General features: G+C 52.6%; 1 protein-coding gene across 1 annotated transcript; it reads left to right on the top strand.

Annotated features, from left to right (window-relative positions):
* The first annotated feature begins 1,055 nt into the window (after window positions 1-1,055).
* LACTBL1 (lactamase beta like 1) lies at window positions 1,056-15,722 on the top strand. Its single transcript, XM_040229553.1, has 6 exons — window positions 1,056-1,188; window positions 3,656-3,765; window positions 7,459-7,616; window positions 9,077-9,315; window positions 12,837-12,942; window positions 14,741-15,722. Exons 1-6 carry the CDS (start codon window positions 1,140-1,142, stop codon window positions 15,720-15,722), a joined length of 1,644 nt encoding a protein of 547 aa, XP_040085487.1. The 5' UTR covers window positions 1,056-1,139.
* Window positions 15,723-15,989: the final 267 nt, after the last annotated feature.

Below are 15,989 nucleotides of genomic sequence, written 5' to 3'. Positions count from 1 at the left end.
GCCTGCAGCGCTAACTGGAAGTGTTTCCAGGAGACTAAGTTTGCCTTGAGGGAACACGTAGCTCTTCCTGGGGGCCAGGTCACCATACACACTGTCTCTTTAGATTCCGTCCCACCTCCCCACCAGGCCTCTTCACCCTCTGTGTGACTTCAGGCCTTGGTCTCATCTTACGATCCCTATATCCTGCCCTCGCCCACCTCCCAAGCACGTCTCGGCCCCCACACCTGTCTGAGGGAATGGCCCCTGTTTCTCTGAACCTCACCCTTCCTTGAGCTCTCCAGGCAGGTCCTTTTTCACTGCAATGTTTTAAAAAATATTTATTTCTATTCATTTGGCTGCACTGGGTCTTGGTTGCAGCACACAGGTTCTTTCAGTTGCAGCATGTGGGATTTAGTTCCCCAACTAGGGATCGAACCCTATCACACTGATAATCGTAGAACAATTGCTGTCCTAGAGAGAGAGCTGGATTTGCACCGCAGTGGAGGCTTAGGCCGAGTGCCCTTGAAGGGACCTGGTGAAGAGAATTGGGGAAGGCTTCATGGAGGAGGTGGCATTTCAGCTGGTCTTAGATATCTCGCTAAATACACAGGAGAGAGAGGGCATGCCCAGCAGAGGAGACAGGCTAGGCACAGGCACAGAGGTCTGGGGAGCAGAGCTGTCGAAGGGGCTGTATTGGGGAAGTGCTTGGTTTTATAGGTGGAAACTCACCCCAAGCGGTAGGCTCCCCTGATGTCTGGGTGAACCTAAGGCATAGGACTCATTTGAAAAGACCCTGATGCTGGGAAGGATTGAGGGCAGGAGGAGAAGGGGATGACAGAGGATGAGATGGCTGGATGGCATCACTGACTCAATGGACATAAGTTTCGGTAGACTCCGGGAGTTGGTGATGGACAGGGAGGCCTGGCGTGCTACGGTTCATGGGGTTGCAAAGAGCCGGACACGACTGAGCGACTGAGCTGAACTGAAGGCATAGGAAGGGCCAGGCCGGGGAGTCCCTCTCTCCCCGCCATTGCTGACCCCTCTGTGGGCCTGCCTTGCCCTTCCCCTTCCAGGCTGGCCGGCAGCTCGGTTTGCTGAAAGTGAAGAAGAAGTGGCTCTTGCCAGCTTCCTGCAGCTTTTTCTTTGTGCTCTCTGTGCTCATGACCGGCTGCTTCCTGTGGCAGTATTACCTCCCCAAGATGAAGACCGGTGAGTGCCAAGCCTCCTTGAGTCGCTCCCCGTCTCTGGAGGTCCCTGTGGGCTTTGGGCCACCACTCCTGATCTGAGGGAGGACCACAGATTCAGACTCAGGAGCTCTGGCCTCCATGCAGACTCTAGCTCTCATGAACTGTGCACCTTTGGGCCGGTCATGTGCTCCTTCTGTGCCTCGATGCCCCCTGTGTAACCTGAGGATCCTAACGCCCCTGGAGTTTTCTTAAGCCACTGACTCTGGGGTGTGTATGTAAAACTCAGGGTTCCCCCCACCCCCCACAAAGTGCAGTGTTTCTCTTGCTCTGCCTTCAGCCCCCAGGGTGAAATCTCCAGGCTCTACCTCCCTTTAAAGGCACTCCTCCAGCTTCAGCTAAGACCCTGGAAGGAACACGTGTGGTGTATGTGGACAGCAGCTGTCATTTCTTGACTCTGCAACCTGGGCTGGTTAAGGCTCAGCAAATGAACCTCCAGGGCAGGTAACATCCTGGCCCTCTGTTGCTATAGCAACCCCTGAGCCCATCAGCCTGCTGGGATCCTGGATGGTCCAGAGTCCCAGGTCTCTGCTGCAGTTGGGGAGAATGTCTCTCTCCGTTTCTCTGAGTCATCCTGTGTTACAGATGCCAATGGCTCAACAAGGTGGTCTGGGTTCCCAGAATCCTGCAGATTTTTGCAGAAATGCCTTCTTTTATTTTCCTGCCAGCTTCTTCCTCTCCCAGCCAACCCTTTCTTTCTAGAGGAAATTCCTTCATCAAGGGCTTCTTAGTCCCTCTAGCAAACAGTCCTCAAGTGGGTAGGTTGGCCTGTTCTCCAGGGCTGTGCTTCTCAAACTATCAAACTACCGATCTGTGGCAGACCAGCCTGATGAAATAAATGAAAAAATGAATTATATTAGGGAAATAAATGAAAAAGACTGCAAAATAGAAGCCTAGGTTTTCAGTAACTAGATTCAACATTCACAAGATCACTCTGAGAAACTGCTATAAAAGTTTCCAAGTGTGTTTTTTTCCAATTTTGTACTTAATTTGTCACAAATGGGAAACAGTTTATGGAACTCTCCTGGGTCCACTGACTACAGTGATCTGTGTCCTCATCCTCACATAGGCATCACCTGAGAGGTTGGTATTAATGCGGATGAAGTTGTTGAGAGATCTTTTGTAGGGTTTGTGATTTTCCTGCTTGGGTAACAAACCACCTAAACCCACTGGCTTCAGAGAGAGTGATTGATCATTTCTCGTGATTCTACGCGCTGGCTGGCAGTTCTGCTGGTCTAACCTGGGCTCTCCAATGCAAGCAAGTTCAGTGGACCTCTCCCCCACGTGGACTTTCCCTCTCAAGGTTGCTATCCCAGGCATGTCCACGAGAGGGAAGTGTTCCAAAGCAGCAAAAGCGGATTAAGGTCTAGCTTTGGGAGGTGCACAATCAATTCAACCTCATTCTTTTGGCCAAAACAGGTCACGCCGCCCCTCCGATTCAGGAGGTGGGAGGGTCTTGAGAGCTTGCGGCCACGGTGAACCCCCATCACGGAGCCTTTTCCCAGCTCTGGGTGGTCTTGGGAGGCAGTGGAAGGTTTATTTAAGTGAACCTTTTTTATTTTTGAAGCACCTCACCAGACACAAGACCTGCTGGCACATATTTTTAAAAATAATTTTTTATTGGTTTTTGGCTGCGTTACACAGTATGCAGAGTCTTCGTTCCCCAATCAGGGCTCGAACCTGTGCCCCCTGCAGTGGAAGGGCAGTCTTAACCACTGGACCACAGGGAAATCCCTGGAAGGTTTAGGAAAAGGTGGTTCTTATACTCTTGGGGGGTTCTCACACTCTTGCCACCCCACACCGTCCTTAAAGGATGCGGGGAGGTCTGGGGGCCATAGAGACGGTCTCAAGCCTGAATCCTGTCCTACCAAGTTCCATACCTTCCCTCTGAGGTTGCAAGGAAGCATACACCAGGACAAAAGCAGGATGGGACTCAAACCTGGATGCCTGGACGCACTGCTCTGGGGATGGAATGAGTCCTTCCTAGTGGTTTAAGCCTGGAGCCTCAGCAGGGCCATGAATCCACTTCTCCATCCAGGTATATCATTAGAGCTGGAGAAAGGGGGACAGATAGAGATGTTGCTGTGGCTGCCCCTCGGAGCTGGGGCCTAAGTCTGCTGACTATATAGAGGGAGGAGGCTGGACATATGAGACAGAAGAGCTGCCATTGGGCACCTGTGGCCTGACTGGTCCCTCAAAGGCCAAGCTGCAGGTGGTGAGTGTGGGACTGTGCTGACTCCTCCCGGGAAGGCTCTGGCCTTTGCCCTTGACTGCCCAGGGCTGGTACCTTGTGGTGAGGGGGTGCCAGCTTGGAGGGCTGGCCCTAGGGCATGAGCCTGGCACTTGCTGCCACCTTCCCACCTCCTCTATGATGACCCCTAGACTCCTATCCTGATCTCTGCCCTTCACTCATTTTGTGATGTTCCCTCCAGGTTCCTTGGGACCAGAGGTAACCTCTGCCCCCGTGAGGATGTGTCCCCAGCACCCTGAGCCTGTGCCCCTGGCCCATCCCCTCCCCGTGTTGAAGGAGGCCCTGGAAAAGGTCAGTGATAACCCAGGAGAGAAATGACTGTGTGGGCTAGGCCAGGCCGAGGAAGGGGAGGGCACGCCTTCTGCACCGGTAGTTGCATTCATTCATTCAACATGTAATTCTTCAGCACTTGCTCTGTCCTACAGACCAGCAGTATGGCAGAAAGAAGACACTGTCCTGCTCGGAAGGAGCTACTAGTCTGGAGTGAGGAGAACAGTCAATATAATAAACATTTATCACCAGGGCAAGAGTGAGGACAGGGCAAGTTTAGGGGTCATGGGACGTGGAGTCACGGAAGACTTCTGGAGGAAGTGGCATCTAAATTGAGAGCTGAGCAGGTAGGATATGTGTGTATATAGTAAGGGAGCTTGGGGGTGTGAAGGGTGTTCTCTAGACGGGAACAGCATGTGCAAAGGCCCAGAGGCAGCAGAGTCAGTACAAGACACATGTAGAGAATCATGAGGAAATTCAGTCTAGTGGGGGGCATAACTGGAGGTGGAGAAAGATGAGGTGGGGAGGATAACAGAGCCATTGTAATATGATTAAAGACACTCCATGAAATTAAAAGACGCTTGCTCCTTGGGAAGAAAAGCTATGACAAACCTAGATAGTGTATTAAAAAGTAGAGACGTCCCTTTGCCGACAAAGGTCCATCTAGTCAAAGGTATGGCTTTTCCAGTAGTCATGTATAGATGTGAGAGGTGGACCATAAAGAAGTCTGAGCGCCAAAGAATCAATACTTTCTAATTGTAGGGCTGGAGAAGACTCTTGAGAGTTCCTTGGACTGCAAGGAGATCAAACCAGTCAGTCCTAAAGGAAATCAACCCTGAATTCCCATTGGAAGGACTGATGCTGAAGCTGAAGCTACAATATTTTGGCCACCTGATGCGAAGAGCCAACTCATTGGAAAAGACCTTGATGCTGGGAAAGATGGAAGGCAAAAGGAGAAGAGGGTGGCAGAGGATGAGATAGACAGCATCACTGACTCAATAAACATGAACTTGAGCAAACTCTGGGAGAGAGTGAAGGACAGGGGACCCTGGTGTGCTGAAGTCCATGGGGTCGTAAAGAGTTGGACACAACTCAGCAACTGAACAAGAACAACCCCACACGACACTTACCATTGCAGGATGGCCCGACACTAGAGGGCGCTGTCAGTCAGGTCTAGTCTGTGCCATCGAGACCCCACTGTCACACATCTTCCAGCAGTCCGTTCAGGGGCTCAGTTGTGTCCGACTCTTTGCAACCCCATGGACTGCAGCACTCCAGGCTTCCCAGTCTATCACCAACTCCCAGAGCTTGCTCAAACTCATGTCCATCCAGTTGGGGATGCCATCCGACTCTCTCATCCTCTGTTGTCCCCTTTTCCTCCTGCCCTTCGTTCTTTCCCAGCACCTGGGTCTTTTCTAATCAGTCAGCATTTTGCATCAGGTGGCCAAAGTATTGGAGCTTCAGCTTCAGCATCATCCTTCTGTTGAATATTCAGGACTGATTTCCTTTACAGCTGACCGGTTTGATCTCACCTTAACAGACATAAAGATCGTAAAGTGGAATCTAGAAAAATGATACAGATGAACTAATTTGCAAAGCAGAAACAGAGGCATAGACTTAGAGTACAAACCAAACGTATGGATACCGAGGAGGATCAAGGGGATGGGATGAACAGGGAGACTGGCGTTGGCATATATACTCTACTATGTATAAAATAGATAACTAGTGAAAACCTACTGCATAGCACAGGGAACTCTACTCAGTGCTCTGCTGCTGATGCTAAGTCGCTTCAGTCGTGTCCAACTCTGTGCGACCCCATAGACAGGCAGCCCATCAGGCTCCACCGTCCCTGGGATTCTCCAGGCAAGAACACTGGAGCGGGTACTCAGTGCTCTGCGGTGACCTAAATGGGAAGGAAATGCAAAAAAGAAGGGATATACGTACATATGGAGAAGGACATGGCAACCCCTCCAGTGTTCTTGCCTGGAGAATCCCAGGGACAAGAGGAGCCTGGTGGGCTGCCGTCTGTGGGGTCGCACAGAGTCGGACACGACTGAAGCGACTTAGCAGCAGCAGGATGTATAGGAATGGCTGATTCACTTTGCTGTACTGCAGAAACTAACCAAATATTGTAAAGCAACTATACCCGAATAAAAATTTTTGTTTTTTTAAAAGGAGTGTATGTGCAGCAGCCTGGGGGTGGCGGCAGTGGGGAAGGGTTTGAAATTCGGTCTGTGGGACAGATGAAGGAAAGGAGGGTACGTGTTCATGTAAGAGCAGGCGTGGGCCAGCGCAGAGAGACACAATCCCTGCCTGCAAATACACAAGAAGCTTTTGTGAGGGAGACAGAGCAGAAGGCTGCTATTTGCCTCCCAGGGATGATACTAATTAGAAACAACACAGCAACAATGATAACTGTGGCTGCCTCCTCGTGAGAGCCTGGCAGGCGTCTTGCAGTGTGTTAACTTCCGTCTGTGTTACCGCCTTGTGAAGCCCTAGCCAAAGAGGAGGAAACTGCGGCAACGTCAGCACAGGTGGACTTCCCGGGCGGTCCGCCTGCCAATGCAGGAGACATGGTCCGGGAAGACCCCACGGGCCCGGGAGCAACGGGGCCCGTGTGCCAGAGCCCGTCCTCCCCAGCTAGAGAGGCCGCCGCAGTGAGGGGCCGGAGCGCCGCAAGCAGAGAAAGCCCTCCCGGCCCTAGGGGCCCAGTGCAGCCAGAAACGCTGAGAGCAGAGGAGAAGTTAGTCCGGGGCTGGGAACCACAGGTAGACTGAGCTCAGTTCAGGGACGTCAGATCTCTTGGCCAGCAGATGCTAGACTGAGCATGGGGACTGAGCATGGGGACTGAGCATCCCGATTTCCCCCAGCCATGAGCCACTGGGGCAAGTCGCTCCATATCTCATTTTCTCACCTGTAAAGTCGGGGTGGGGGTGGCGGAATCAGCACTGACTTATTATGAGGATTAAGCGAGACGAGGTATGAACATCATTGTGTATTGTGTCTGGCACATTCTAAATGTCCAGTAAGTGTTAGCAGTTAATCGTCATTAAACTTCATCACCGAAAATAATGAAGTATTAATATTTCCAACAAATGTTCAAAGAGAGCGCCCTCTACAAATCCTGAATTCTCCACCGCTAGGGGTCAGATGAGGCTTTTGCTGTTGTTTAGTTGCTGAGTTGTATCCGACTCCTTGTGACTCCATGGACTGCTCTGTCCATGGGATTTCCCAAAAGTACTGGAGTGGGTTGCCATTTTCTTCTCCAGAGGATCTTTCCGACCCAGGGCTGGAACCCACATCTCCTGCACTGCAGGCAGATTCTTTACTGCTGAGCCACCAGGGAAAGCCCTAGATGAGGCTTACTGAAGGCTTTCTAGGGCATCAGACAAAGGTTTGATTAGATCAGTGGTCTTAACCCCTCCTTCCTCTTATTTATTTCCAAGGAAATGTTTCTTTGAACGAAAGTCTTACAAGGAAACCTTACATACAAAACAGATTCCAGGGAATCTGCTCTGATTGCAGCTGGGTGGTGGCTGACCCCACGGGCCATCGTTTGACAGCCAGAGGCCTGGAGGCTCACGGGGGCTCCCGTCCAGCCACTGGCGGGGAGAACGGAGGGGAGCGAGACAGTGTGTGCTGTGTGCAGGGGGTGGAAGGGCCTGGTGGGGAGAAGGACACGTGAGCTCTAAGCCCCCGCTCCTCCCTTCCCAGGTGGGCCGGATCCTCCGCCAGGCCCTGTCTGCCCCGGGCCTGGCTGCCACGTCTGCAGTCGTCATCCACAATGACACCGTGCTCTGGACTGGGAACTTCGGGAAGAAGAATGCTTCAGACCCGGCTTCCGGGCCCCCCAATGAGCACACCATATACCGGTCAGCTGGGGGACCACCAGGGTCCTGTGGCAGGGGCGAGGGCTGAGACGATGAGGGGGCGTGGGAGGCAGGAGGACTCACGAGAATTATGGCTGGGTGAGCGGGGGCGGATCTGAGCCACCAGGGCCCTTTCTTAAGTCTTGGCAATTTCATAGACGAGGAGACGGAGGTCCAGAGAGGACCAGTGAGTGCCTCACACCACACCACAGGGTAACAGGTCAGGAAGGAATCCCTTCTGGAGAGTCCTTAGCCCCAAAGCTCCCAAACTAGAAAAGACCCCCTTGTGTTCCACCCTACCCCCCTTCCATGTGACACAAAGGAGCTGTAACCAGTTCCTGGGTCCTCCACCCAGGTTTGCGACAGCCAGCATCAGTGGCCCGGATGGAAGCGATTTGGGACACACCCAGAGTCTCCCCTCCTGGGTGCTGCCTGTAGGATCCTCGGCCCTCATGGTGTGAAGTGAATACATTTGCTGCCAGGGATGCATGTGAGGATTACAGGGGTTCCAGTCAGGCTGCACCAGCTGTGTGCCAGCCAGGGGGCAACCATTATATTTGCTCTCACCTACTGAGGGCTTCTCTGGTAGCTTAGTGATAAAGAATCTGCTTGCCAAGCAGAAGACACGGGTTTGATCCCTGGGTCAGGAAGATCTCATTGAGAAGGAAATGGCAATCCACTCCAGTATTCTTGTCTGGGAAATCCCACGGACACAGGAGCCTAGTGGGCTATAGTCCACAGGGCCGCAGGTCGGACACGACTGAGCGACTAAGCAACAATAAATCACCTGCTGGGCACTCACTACCTGCCAGGTATGTTGGTAGGCACCTTGCACGCATAATCTTGTTCAGTCCTTTCTAAAACCCATGAAACAAGACAACGAAATTACATCTCAGAAAAGTCTAGTATTTTTTCCAAGGCAACTCAGCTGGAGAGAGGCAGAGGCATGATCCCAGCTTGGGTCTGTCCCAGAGTGGGGAGTTCCTGGTGAGGGCCTGGCGTTGGAGAGATGCTCATGGTGTCCATCTGGCCCTGCCTCATTGCCTCTGCTTTGTTCTCAAGCATCTCGATGGCATTCCACAGAGGCTTGTGGATTTCCACCTGAGACGGTGAATAAGGGTGGGCTCAGTGCTTTCCTGGGCTTCTCAGCTGGCTCAGTGGGTAAAGAATCTGGTTGCAACGCAGGAGATGCAGAAGACACAAGTTTGATCCCTGGGTTAGGAAGATCCCCTGGTGGAGGGCATGGCAACCCACCCCAGTATTCATGCCTGGAGAATCCCATGGAGAGAGGAGCCTGGCAGGCTACAGCCCATGGGGTTACAAAGAGACGCGACTGAAGCGGCTGAGCTCACATACACACAGCGCTTTCCTGATTATACCAGAAAGTCGGAGGCTGGGGGTGCAGGGTGGAGGTGGGTTGTGGAGCTGATGCCCGCTGCACCCTTGTGCCTCTCATTGTCCAGGATCTCCAGCGTCTCCAAGATCTTTCCTGTCCTTATGCTGTACCGCCTGTGGGAAGAGGGCATCGTGGCCTCTCTAGATGACCCTCTGGAGCGGTACGCCAGCGCCTTCACCATTAACAACCCACTGGGTATGGCATCAGCCTCCCAACAAAGGAGTCTGGTGGATGGGCTGGAGGAGGTGGGCCCAGCCCCAAGGCCTTCACCCGTCACCCTCCGAAGGATGGCCAGCCAGCTGTCAGGTGAGTGGCTCTGAACTTGATCTGCTGCTGCTGCTGCTAAGTTGCTTCAGTCATGTACAACTCTGTGCGACCCCATAGACGGCAGCCCACCAGGCTCCCCCATCCCTGGGATTCTCCAGGCAAGAATACTGGAGTGGGTTGCCATTTCCTTCTCCAATGCATGAAAGTGAAAAGTGAAAGTGAAGTCTCTCAGTCGTGTCAGACTCTTCGAGACCCCATGGACTGCAGCCCACCAGGCTCCTCTGTCCATGGGATTTTCCAGGCAAGAGTACTAGAGCAGGGTTGCCATTGCCTTCTCCAATGATCTAGCTGAGCCCAGACCATTTGATCTAGCTTAGCCCAAACCATTTCAGGTGGGGGCACCAAGAAGCATGTTCTCACCCAGCCAGGCTGGGGCCACTCTCTGCTCTGTTTCCACATGTAATGTACATATATCATATAACATATATACATATACACATATATTATATGTGTGTGTCTATGTATATATATGAACGTGCATCACGTATCTTTGGAAGGAAAGTAGAAATTAAACCATTGGGTTGCCTCCAGGGAGAGGAACTTGGTGGCTGGGGAGAAGAGTAGGGGGGAACATTTTTCATTGTATACCCTTTGGTGTCTTTGGGATTTTGAATCACGCAAATGAATTATTTATTAAAAACTACATACAAAGAATAATGATAAAAGATGTGCTAACAAGCCAAGATGAAGTCTCCACGGTGGAAGGGCAAGGGCAGGCTGGGATGCTGGAAGACAAAAGCCAGTGGACAGGAATTGGGCAGGAACGGGTGGGAGGGGGTCTGTGATCTGTGGCGACTGCCCCAGCCAAGGGGGAGAAGGTAGGCACCACGTGTACCACCCCGAAATGCCTTCGTGTTCAGATTTTCAATCATCAACCCATCTAGATGGTAGGAATGCATCACAAGTGCCTACTATTTTATCATTTGACAAAGTGTGTTCAGGCTTGAGGTCTCAATCTATGGACGTGGCTGGTTTTCGCTCCCATTAGCAGATGGTGAACCTGAGGCTCAGTCAGAGAATGGAACCTCCTGAAATTGCCTAGGCAGGAGAGGATTGGGGGAGGGTGGCCCAGTGGCTAAGGGCACAAGCACTGAAATTCCCACTCTGCCTCCTAGCTGTGTGATCTTGGGCAATCACGTAAGCTCTCTGAGCCTTGTTTTTCTCCTCTGTAAAATGACTAGTTTGTGCTATTTTGGGGAATTAAGTGTGCTAATGAATTTCAAGCACTTAGCTGACAGCAGGTACTTTTCAAAGTAGCTCTGGTTATTACAGTCAGGGGTAACCTAGGTTTATTGGGGCCTGATACAATTTTGGGGTCCTTTTAAAAAATATTCCTGATAGCTCAGTTGGTAAAGAATCTGCCTGCAATGCAGGAGACTCCAGTTCGATTCCTGAGTCAAGAAGATCTGCTGGAGAAGGGATAGGCTACCCACCCCAGTAAGCTTGGGCTTCCCCTGTGGCTCAGCTGGTAAAGAATCTGCCCTCAATGCAGGAGACCTCAGTTAGATACTTGGGTTGGGAAGATCCCCTGGAGAAGGACAAAGCTAACCCAATTCCGGTATTCTGGCCTGGAGAAATTCCTGGACTGTATAGTCCATGGGGTCCCGGAGAGTGGGACACACCTGAGCGACTTTCACTTTTACAAGATTATAAGTTCAAACTTAGATACAGGCCTTGGAATGGGTCAGTCAGGCTTTTGCTCCATGAACCTCCTATTAAATCCACTCCTGGTTATAACCTGAACCTAGGGCTCCCTCTAGGGGTACACTGTGGACTCTCCTTCATCTATAGCCAAGGAACCTAGCACAGGGCTCTGTTTGTGGTCATTTTTAAAAACGCCCTACTTGTCTTCTCTCAGTCCCAAAGGGACCAGCTGACCACAGGGTGCCTGGATAACTTATAGGCTCCCAGTGTCTTTTACGACTGACCTTCACCCTAATCTTGAGCTTTCTCCCATTCTGAGCTTTTCATGCATTCTTAGTCAGGCCCTGCAACAGCTCCCAGGGAGATCAAGGCAGGTGCTTCAGCCCACTTTACAGTGAGCAAATAGAGGCTCAGAGAGGTAAAGCACACGGTTTGTAGTCACACAGCAAGAAGTGCTAGAGTCAGAATTTAAACCCAGGACTTGGGACTTCAGCCCCCAGCTGTTCAGGCCAAGAGCCTGGGAGTTAGTTATCCCTGGAACCTCTCACTCCCATACCCTCCATATCCCCTCCAGTAGCAAATTCTGTTGGCTCCACTATCAAAATATGTTCAAAACCCAACCCCTACTCACTCGTCCAATCCACCATCATTCAAGCATGGACCTTTGCGAGTCTCCTTACAGGTTCCCCCGTGTCTGCCATTGCCCGCGCCTGCCCCCAAAGACTGCTTTCACATAGCAGTCAAAGCTACCCTGATATATGTCAGATTATATCACTGCTCTGCTCAAACCCTTTAGCCCCATCCCAATGAGAGAAGAGCCCGAGTCCTTCTACTACCCAATAGCACCCTACAGGTCTGGCGCCTGCACCTCCAATCTCTCTTATCGCCAAAGCCTCCCCTTTTCTCACTCCTCTCCAGCCACACTGGCTATTTCCTGCTCATCCTCAAATATTCCCTCCTCAGGGCCTTTGCATCTGCTGTTCCCTCTGCCTGATACATTCTTTCCTCATGTCTCACCTCTTCCAGGTCTCACCTGCTCAAGGGTTGCTTTCCCTATGATGCCTTCCTCTGACCACTTTGTATAAAATAACCACCCCTCCTTTCACACATGTAATTATTTCCCTCCATAACACAAATATTTATTTGCTTGTCTGTCTCCTCTGCTAGAATGCAGACTCCACATGGGCAGGGACTTCGTGTGGCTCACCCCTGAGTCTCAGCACCCAGAACAGCCTTTGGCACAGAACAGATGCTTGAACACTATTGCTGAGTGAATGGATGGGAAGAATCCTAATCCTGCGAGCCTTCCCGTATTGTCACATCCAAAATCAGAAAACCCCAAGTGATCAGAGGAGTCAGTTCCCAAGACATATTTGGGCAGCAACCTCAAACATTTTATGGAATCGAAGGTCTATGGTTGATGACAATCACGCTCAGCATTTTATTTCACTGAATCCTTACACAAGCCCCATGATGGGAATTATTTCCGTTCTGTTACAGATGAGGGAACGCTGGCTCAGAGAGGTTAAGTGGCTTGCCCAACAAGACACTGGCAAGGGACTTCCCTGGTGGTCCAGAGGTTAAGACTCCATACTTCCATTTCAGAGACAAGGGTTTGATCCCTGATTGGGGAACTAAGGATCCTACATGCTGCACAGCACAGAAAAAACAACCACCACCACCACCACCACCACCACCCAAAGGACACAAAACACAGGCAGGATTAGAGTCCATGCTAGAGGCTTTCTTTTTTTTTAAAGCTGATTTTATCTCTCCACCCATGGAAAGTTGGGGAGGGGTGCACCCAGGCCCCCCCCTCAGCTGACCCAGCAAATCTAACCTCGGCTTCTCCCTAGGGCTGCCCCGAAGGCTCCGCTCCACTTCACTGTTGTGGAGGGGCAGCACTCAGGAGGCCCTGAGTCTGCTGAAGGATGATGTGCTGGTGGCAGATCCAGGAACCAGGTGAGGGGTGAGCCCTGATGCCCCGCCAATGCCAGGAACCTCACAAGGGCACACACCCGTCCTGGAAGACAGCCCGTGTAACCATATCCTAGGTGGTCAGAGCCAGGGAAGACTTCAGGGATGACTGACAAGCTCTGTTCCACATCTGGGGAGACTGAGGCCCATGGATGGATGGCAGAGTAAGGCAGTGGGGGAGCCGGGCCCAGATCCAGCTCTGTTTGAACCTCAAGTTCTTTCGATGAATTAACTCAACACCAACTCTGTGCTTGGAATGTGCAAACCTCAGAAACAGCAGCGAATGGATCCACTCGGTGCCCCTCATGGAGTTTGCATTCTTGCCAGTGAACAATGAAATTCTTATTGCTAAACAGATAAACAAGATAAATACAGCTTTTTCCCAAGTGCTGGAAAATAAACGGCATGCTGATAAGATAGGGAGTGGAAAGCTGCGGTTGCTACTGAACAGAGAAGCTGGGCTCCTGGAGCAGTGGGGCTGTGAGCTGGACGGAGGTCAGCGGGCACTTGCCTGCCTCAGATGCCCCCTTCTGGGCCCTGGGCAAGTGCCCTTTTTCCAGATTTGCCCCTCTGCTTCTCCAAATGCTGAACCTCAGGGCCCACTTCTCTTAAGGAAGAAAGGATCTAAGACTTAGCCGTCTGTAGGCTAGAGTCCTCCTTCGAGCTCTGACATTAACTTCCTGAGCAACCTTGCAGAAAGCATCTGCTTCTGTGAACTTCACTTTTCTTACCTGTGGGGGGAAAAAAAGGAGCCTGGGCTAGAGTTGAGTTGAGTTGAGTTTAGTTCAGTTCAGTCGCTCAGTCATGTCCGACTCTTTGCAACCCCATGAATCGCAGCACGCCAGGCCTCCCTGTCCATCACCATCTCCCGGAGTTCACTCAGACTCACATCTATCGAGTCCGTGATGCCATCCAGCCATCTCATCCTGGGTCGTCCCCTTCTCCTCCTGCCCCCAATCCCTCCCAGCATCAGAGTCTTTTCCAATGAGTCAACTCTTTGCATGAGGTGGCCAAAGTACTGGAGCGTCAGCTTTAGCATCATTCCTTCCAAAGAAATCCCAGGGTTGATCTCCTTCAGAATGGACTGGTTGGATCTCCTTGCAGTCCAAGGGACTCTCAAGAGTCTTCTCCAACACCACAGTTCAAAAGCATCAATTCTTCGGCGCTCAGCCTTCTTCACAGTCCAACTCTCAATGTCTAATAGCATTTGTGCATTTTCACCCATTCCTGTGCCTTCCTGAGGCACTATTTTAGAGATTCTGGAACAGCGTCTGCTCTGGGAAAGAAAAGCGACTCCCTATTGCTTATTGGTGTCTGCCATGGCTGGGAAGAAGGGGGTGAGATCTTGCCCGCTAGTTGCTATCCTTGAGCTATATGATCACTATCGTTACTCGCCACCCAATCCCAGCAATCTGAGGATCGTTTCCCTGATAAAGTAAATTATACTAACGTGTAAAGTAGATTAGTTTTACCACTTTCCCAGGTGCACTGCTAAGTCTAAGTCTTTGCCAATCTGCTGTGTGACCCTGGGCAATTCTCTGCCTCTCTCTGGGCCTTCCTCTTTCTGGAAGGAAGAATAAATACTGAGTTGTATTCAATGATTTCTGAAGTCTCTGCTAGGTCTGACCATCTCCGATGCCGTGAAGCAGATTCCTACCTGTTCACCCGGTAAAATGAAATTCGGAAGGCTTTTCAGACAATCCGAGCAAGTGGGGAGCGGTTATCTGGGGGCTGGCGATGCCCATCCTAGGCTGCAGGCCAGCTTCCACCCTTCCTCTTTCAGGTGCCATTACAGCACTCTGGCCTTCTCGCTTCTGGCCCACGTCCTGGCAGCCCACACCGTCCAGGGTGACTACCAGCGCTGGATCTTGGAGAAGGTGCTGGAGCCGCTGGGAATGGCAGACACGGGCTTCGACCTGACGCCTCCTGTGCGTGCCCGGTTGGCAGTGGGCTTCTACGGCAGTGGGCGGCCGGCACCTCTGTACGACCTGGGCTGGTACCGGCCATCGGGCCAGATGTACTCCACCACCGCTGACCTGGCCAAGTTGTCCATGGTGCTCCTGGGCGGCGGGCCCCAGCAGCTCCTGCGGCCGGACGCGTCCAAGACGCTGCTGGTGCCGCTGCTGGCCTGCCCGGGCGCCTACTTCGCCAACGAGACGGGCACGCCGTGGGAGTTCCACGCGCAGCGGGGCTACCGCGTGGTGCGCAAGGACGGCGAGCTGGACGGCTACGCTGCCACCTTCTCCCTGGTGCCGCCGCTGCGCCTGGGTCTCACGCTGCTCCTGGCCGGGCCGCGGCCGCCCGGGCCCGACCTCGTGGCGCAGGCCTACGACGTGCTCCTGCCGGCCATGGAGACAGCCCTGCGTGGGGCCGAGCTCAGCCCGGCGCCGCCGCCCAGCACGCGCCCCTTCACCGGCTACTTCACCTTCTCGAACTTGACCTTCTACGACGTGCGCCCTGGGCCGGCGGGCGAGCTGCGCCTGCGCCAGTTCGGGCCCCGCGTGGAGGCGCTGGTGCCCGCCGCCTTCCGCACGCTCACGCTGCGCCACGTGCGCGGCCGCGTCTTCCAGCTGCACGTGGCCCGCGAGTTCCCGTGCGCCCTGCCGCTCGGCGACTCCTGGCTGTCCCTGGAGGCCCAGCACGGGCAGCTGGTCAACTTCTACCCCTTGGACCGCCACGGGCTGTCCCCGGGCTTCGACGTGCCGGGCCTCAACACGTACAGGGTGTTGCGGCTGTCGCACAAGCCGGTGTTCAAGACTCAGTGACCCTGGACTCCATTTTCCCCTGCTGTTGCCTCCCCGCTGTCCAACCTAGTTTTGCAAAGTAAGGCTGCATGAAGGTTTGTTGGAGAACCCGAGGAGTTGGCAGCGTGGGGTAGGGCAGTGCCCCTCAGCGTTGTGGTTCGTGGACCACCGCCGCTTGCCAGCTGTTATCTGTGAGAGAGGAAGAGTTAGGTAAGCATTTAGAAACTCTAATAGAGAGTTGACAGAGTACTTTTGTGTGTGTGTTGAATCTGAGATAGAATATCATTG

This window comes from Oryx dammah, unplaced genomic scaffold, assembly GCF_014754425.2.
Source record: "Oryx dammah isolate SB20612 unplaced genomic scaffold, SCBI_Odam_1.1 HiC_scaffold_27, whole genome shotgun sequence".
In the NCBI taxonomy this organism is placed as follows: Eukaryota; Metazoa; Chordata; class Mammalia; order Artiodactyla; family Bovidae; genus Oryx; species Oryx dammah.
Note: the sequence above shows the minus strand (reverse complement) of the source record. Positions and strands in the feature narration are given on the sequence as shown.